The 6,733-nt window shown below is 43.5% G+C and overlaps 1 protein-coding gene across 1 annotated transcript; it reads left to right on the top strand.

Moving 5' to 3' along the window:
* The first annotated feature begins 2,105 nt into the window (after positions 1-2,105).
* Positions 2,106-6,275, top strand: zgc:194621 (uncharacterized protein LOC795037 homolog). The gene is made up of 5 exons (XM_041961827.1): positions 2,106-2,521; positions 4,102-4,160; positions 4,259-4,342; positions 4,461-4,537; positions 5,424-6,275. Exons 1-5 carry the CDS (start codon positions 2,106-2,108, stop codon positions 5,466-5,468), a joined length of 681 nt encoding a protein of 226 aa, XP_041817761.1. The 3' UTR covers positions 5,469-6,275.
* Positions 6,276-6,733: the final 458 nt, after the last annotated feature.

Raw genomic sequence — 6,733 nt, 5'->3', positions numbered from 1 at the left:
CCTGTAAAGCTTTAATACAGCAGATGTGAAGTGTGTCTGGTTTGTTAGCTGGGAGCTAATTATATGAGCATTCATTACACAAAATGCATCAAAGTGAAAAACAGTCATCAAGCAGCAGACTGAGTCCTGTTTTTTATTACTGTGTAATAAATCAGATGAACACGGTTACTGATGCACTGACGTGTGGGCAGCATTTTAATGCCGCAGCTGGCCTGTAGGTGGAGCTACTGAGTGTCCTGTGTCTGTAAAATGTTCATCTGCAAAGTATGTGGCAGATGTAGTGGCTTGAAAAGTACCGAGTGTTGTAGGAGTATTAGAAGTATTAAGTAACACAGCATAAAAAAGTACCTCAAAACTATGTACTAGTGTACTGCCGACTGTGCTCACACCAAGCAGCATAATGTATTGATGTATCAGTGTACTACTGTATGTACTATATCTATACTCAGTTATTCATAGTAATGTTATTAAAGACGACTTTGTATTAATCTCTCTCTCTCTCTCTCTCTCTCACACACACACACACGTGCATCTTCAATTTAAAAGCTTTGATCTCGTCTTGAATTAACTCAAATTATTCCTCTTTTTCTTTCCTGTTTAACCTGTTTGCTTTTGATGTTTTTATTGATTTTAAGACAAAAATAAAAGTGGCACTTGAATAAAATTTAGTTATAATCTTCTCTTCTTTCTTCTCTCCCTCAGTCACTTGTTATAGAATATCTGTTTATGTGTGTTTGCTTCACTGAAACAAATTTATCTGTCCAGTCATAGATTCTGTATCGTCTAATCTCGCCGTCTGTGGTCATGTGACCTGTGTAGAGTCGCGTGTCAGTAATCGGATGAGCGTCTGTTATTGGACAGCAGACTGGACTTGGCTCTGTGCGCGCGGACACCTACTGACAACAAACACCGTGCTGCGTCACTCACGTTAATCTGCAGCTGCAAGTTCAACACGGACACTCAGGACCAAACCGGAAGCCAGGCGGCTGGGCCTTCAAAATAACACGAACGGCTGCAAATTGAGTGTTTCAAAGCAAAAGCACAATCACTGACCAGAGGAAAAAAGACTTTAAACATTCATGTTGCATCCAGTCCGCAGCACAATCAGTGACATCGCTGCAGGTTTCAGGTTGCACTGCAGCTGCGGGGTGCAGGGAAGCCATGGAGGACAGGTGATGGTCATGGAGGGCAGGTGATGGTCATGGAGGACAGGTGATGGTCATGGAGGACAGGTGATGGTTTTCTGTAGGTCTGCACTGTATATTCTATGGTCGAGAAACAGTGACGCTCTTATGATCAGCATCATTATGGATTTACCCTCAAACTGTTTTGACGGGACAACAGAAATGTGTTAGAGGCACAGGATAGTGGACATAGTCTGAATACCTGGTGTCCTGTAAGTCAAAGGACAGAAAAGCATAAAAATACTAATGACGCATCAGAGCACCACCTTCATTATCATTTCATCTAACAATTATTGTCGTGGTTAATCATTTGGTCAAAAACTGTCAGAAAACAACCCTGACATTTACAGACAGTTTGTTTTGTCCAACCAACTGTCCAAAAGTCAAAGGTGTTCAGTTTAATATCATAGAAGAAGATGAAAGAAACCAGAAAATATCCAAATTTGAGAAGCTGAAGTCAGCAATATTTATGTCAGTTCAAGACTGATGCAGGTTAATTTTCTGTTTCTTATTGATTAATGGACTAATTAATCGCTTAAAGCCAGTTTATTGCCAGGGCTGGTTTTGATGGGTGTCCTTAATGGTTGTAGTCAATGATGAAATTTAGAAATGATCACTGATACTCCTAATGCATCCACCTGTCCTGCATCATTCTAACAAATGAAACTTCAGCCCTTGATTGTTTTGTTGGTTTCCCATTCGTATTGGTTCGTTTTGATCGTTTTTGCTTTTATTTTGAAAATTGTGACCAGAAGTCCTACCCTGATCTGTGTAGCTTGACAGTTCAGTTGCTAGGGTGCCAGCTCCATAGCAACCAGCCGCTGAGAGAGAAAGTTAAGATTTTAAGTTTTTGTCTTTTAATCGAAGGGTAGAAGATGACGGGTCTGCGGCCGGAAACAGAAGCATCACCTTGAAATAAAAATGCCATCCACAAAAGTTATTAAGCCAAAGTCAGTGGAGGCGTCAGGAAAAACCCTCGAGAAAAGCACACCGGTGAAGGTAAGAGCCGTTAACGCAGCAGAAAGTCAACTCCAAGTGCCCGCTGTGCGTAAAGGCCGCGCGTCGAGCTGCCCGAGGTGTCCGCAGCGGGGCAGGTGTGAGGGGAGTACCGGAGCGCAGCGCACAGCCTCCAAAACGGGCTGTGGAAGGAGGACCAGGTCCAGCTCCACCGCTCCAACAACTGCCTCAAACTGGCCCAGAACAAACCCGGAACACCGGAGGACCACCAGCTCTGCGACACATGCTGCTGACAGCGCGAAATACCGGGAGATGACCGCCTGTCCGGGTCAGAGGGAGCAGCGGAGCGTCAGGGCTGAGACAAAACACGCCGGTCAGAGGTGAGACATGAGCGTCTCCGAGGACAAGTGTGCTTAATATCTTTCCATCAACATGAGACAGCCGGAGAGCAGCTCCTCTGGGTTTTCTGTAGTGACCAGAAAAGGCTGGTTTATTCTCAGCCTGAAGAAATTCACCTGGAAGCCTTCAAGTGAGATTTACTCACAGATTAGTGTTGGAGGCAGGTGGAAATTTCAGCACGTCGAACCCTGAACTGTAATAATATTCATTTTCTCTTTCAGGATTATTTTCGGGGCGTGTTTGCTTTGCTCAGAGACTAAAATAAAACAGATCTCCTGTCGAACTGGGGCCTCCTCAGCACCATTTCTGCCCCTCTCAGTGTGTGCAGGTGAAAACATTTTGAGGGCCCTGGCTTTAAAAGGCAGGTATACTGTCCTGCTGCTGTCTGTGGCCATCTGTTGCAGTGGATTAATCCCACACGCTTTACCACCCACTGTCATGACAGACGTGCAGCTGAACTGCAGCTGAACTGCTGCAAACCTGCGCGTCTGCGTAAACATCCAGAAACAACACCGGCTCTGTTTGACCGTTTGAGATTCAAGCCTGGAGCCACATGCACTGTGGTTACTGTGTGTTAGCCCAAATTTTCATCTGCTGAGTCCTCAGATCTGGGACCCTCAGGGGTCCTGACCCCCAGGTTGGGAACCACTAGACAAAGTGATAAAACTAGCCCTGTCACCGGAATAAAACGTTGGCATTCTGCAAACCACAGATATTTTTAGTTTTCACCGGGTTCTCCCACAGTCCAAAAACATGCTGAGGTTGATTGATGATTCTAAATTGTCCGTAGGTGTGAATGAGAGGTGTGCTTGGTTGACGAGCCCCTGCCTTCGCCTGAGACGGCTGGGATAGGCGCCCCGTGTCCCTGCAGAGGATTAAGCAGTGTATGGATGGATGGATGGATGGTATCAATGTGACGTAGTTCAGGTGCTTGTATATGAGCTGACCCTCTCATGAGGAGGGGGAGAGAGAGTAGTCTGTGTTTGGCCCGACTAAACTGGGTTTTTTTTAAATGAGTCGGGACATTTCCCAGCCTTCTAAACCAGATCTGAACCAGACCTTAACCACAGCATGAAACTGACAGCTGAAACAGAAAGAAACTTGACGTTTGAACATAAAGAAGCGCAAAGTTTCAACATATCTGTGGTTTGCAGAAACGTGCAATGCCAACGTTAAACAGCTGACCAGCTTTTTGCCTCCCAGCTCAGGAGGTTGTTTGAGATATTTTTAATTACTCTAGATTTTGACTAGAGTTCCTTCTTTGGCATTTGGGTTGACTCTGTAGTCCTTCAGCTTCACTGGACTGAATATATATCACATCAAAACATCATTCTCTGCTTGTTCAGCAGACGTAGAAAAACATGATCTGAAAGGAAAGTTCAGTTTTTTACAATCTGGGCCTCATTTTTCAGAACTTTAGCTGCTTTTTCTCTCAGTAATGTTTTACTCAGGGCAGAAAATATGACATGAAGGGAACCAGCCAATAGGATTCAGTCCCAGACCCTCACTGACTGTGTCACCCTGTGCAGGTAGAGCATCACCTGGTGTTTTTCTGTTTCAGTCACAAAGCTTTCACCGTCATCCCCCCAAACCCCAAGAAGAGACGAGAGATCCAGAGAAGTGAGTCGCGTCATCTGCGGTGTGTCAGTCAAACAGGACTCATGTCGCTGTTTTCCACGTTGGGTTAATTGTGATGTGATTTGTGATTGGTCGAGCAGAGGCGGAGGCGGAGCTCGCCGCTTTAGAGGAGCTTCGGCTGAGCAGAGCGATGGCTTATGTCTCCATCAACCCCAGCAGCGTTGGTGAGACCCAGAAACACACACAGAGGAGGAGCTTTCATGTTGAGTGTGTTATCTCTGTTCTGTTGATCTGACTGTGCGTGTGTGTGTGTGTGTGTGTGTGTGTGTGTGTGTGTAACAGGTGGCTGTATGAGTCTGGAGGAAGTCCGGTTGAAGCAGCAACAGGAAATGATGCAAGCAAAGAGGAAACAGAAACCGGTCTGACAACTTGTCACTCATTTACTTCCATTTTTACATTTCGAGCATTAAGCCGAGTGAAAAAAGCGTTTGACGAATGTTACATCCAGCATTTTAGCATTTATTATGACCACAGTTATTATTTTTGAACTGTGTCACACATATAGTTCTGCTCATCAAACATGGACTCCACACATTAATGTAAACCAGATCCAGAAAGCAACGCACTTTTAAACAGCATGACAAAGAGCTAAAAGAAATACACAAAAAGTAATTCACACAAGTTTGCTGAAAACATGTAATCTGTAATTATAACCCACTGAGAAATCAAAATAGAGGGTCATTAAGTTCTTCCTCTTAACTTCCATTTCAGACAATAAGCTTTTTAGAAAATGAAACGACCACTTCTGTCCTGTGACTGTATGTGCACCAGATCATCTAAAGGTTCCATCGAGCTGTTTCATCACAGTAGAAGTGGCTACAATACGTGTTTGTTTTGCCACATTTGGAGGGAAATCCTCTGGGATGTTTCACAGCACAAAACAGGAAGTGGGCGCTGTTCTTCAGAGCAACAGGAGCTGAAACTTTCACAGTTTCTCGTCAAGGACAAGAAGCCACTTTCAGCACGTTCATGTTGATTTGACTGGAGAAGTAACAGCTTTGACCTGAAGCAAAATGGTTTTAACGGAAATGCAGTACCTTTATTTTTAGAAACGCTGATATGAAACAGAGGCCACCAGTCACCTCAGACATGGTCTCTTGTCTGCAGTTGTTTTTACCAAAGCTCTTTATGAACGCAGCACCTTTAGGGGTCTTTCTGCAAATGTGCACTCATGCTTTCATCACACACAACGCACTTCTGTTTTCAGCTCATTCACAGTGTGTATTTACCTCGTTGTCGTTTCAGATGAAGATGCAGGTGATGGAGCAAATACCTGTCCTGGAACACTGAGCGTCACCTGTCCTCCCGCCTCCGCTGGTCTCGCTGTAGCTGTTCAGCTCACATGGTTTCAAACTGGATTCAAATCACAAATTTAAATACAAACTTTAAATGGAACATTGTTAGAAAAATGCACTCACAAAATCATTTGTATAAAGCATTTGTGTATTCTGACATTCTTGTGGACCCATTTATGAAGATTTCATACAGCTATATGTTTTGTATATAGTTGTTTAGTATGTCATGTGTTATGTATTTTGTCTGTAATATGTATGTCATGTACAAATCAAATTACAAAAAACACATTTCCTCATGTGCACTATGAGCGTCTTGATGTGAATGTTTCACAAACGGGCAGCCCAGAAGCTTTTTATTCATCTTTGAACTGATCGAAGCATCACAGATGGACTGAGAAACCCTTAAAGAGGCTGTTACTCAACTCTAATAAAGCCTTATTAGAAACTGCTACCAACATTTGACTTAAACATTGATTTCAAGACTTAATTGTGAGCTTCAGGTGTCCATGTTTTGACATGTTTTTTTTGAAAGATTTCCATTCTGCTGCCACCTCAGTACAATTGAGGTTTGTGGATTTTTCTTTTTTCTTTGAGAAATGTCACTGATGAAACTCAAAAGCGGTTGTTTCCAGAAACGATGTCCTAGTTACACAAAATAATCCACAGAAAACACGTCTACTGAAGAAGTAGCCCATGCGAAAGCTGTTCTGTTACTGTTTTTTTTAACATGATGTAATTTTTAAAACACAGTGGGAAGGGGCAAGTGGGTTGACATGCAACAATGGTTGCCAGCCAGAATCAAATCAGGGGAATTGCTATTAATAGCCATTAGAAGTCCATGTACAAATATACATAGCATGTATTTGTACTGTAAAATAAATTATAAGAACACAGAAATTGTCTTTGTGGTTCTGTCGTTCTCTCATCCACCAGCAGAGGTCGCTGTCTGCCTGCTTCAGAGCCGGTGAAGGTGCACGGGGTGGAATAGTGATGATGACCACACAGCTGTGTTTTGGTAACCCCATGATTAAATTTTATCATAAATGATCGATATAACAGTCAGTTCATAGAACTTGAAACAGGCCTATGATCAGATCACAGCCAAACATTAGCTGTCCACATGAGCCAATACACCTTTGCAGGAATCTTGTTCCCACTACTTTAATTCTGCTGACATGACACCGCGCCCACTCCTGAGTGGACTCGGCCTGGATGGGGGTCTGGAACAGGGCTATAAAACAGGTATGACTGTAAGGCGGA

Source organism: Chelmon rostratus, chromosome 20, assembly GCF_017976325.1.
Source record: "Chelmon rostratus isolate fCheRos1 chromosome 20, fCheRos1.pri, whole genome shotgun sequence".
NCBI lineage: Eukaryota > Metazoa > Chordata > Actinopteri > Chaetodontiformes > Chaetodontidae > Chelmon > Chelmon rostratus.
The sequence above is the reverse complement of the archived record's forward strand: the minus strand, read 5'-3'. Positions and strand labels throughout refer to the sequence as shown.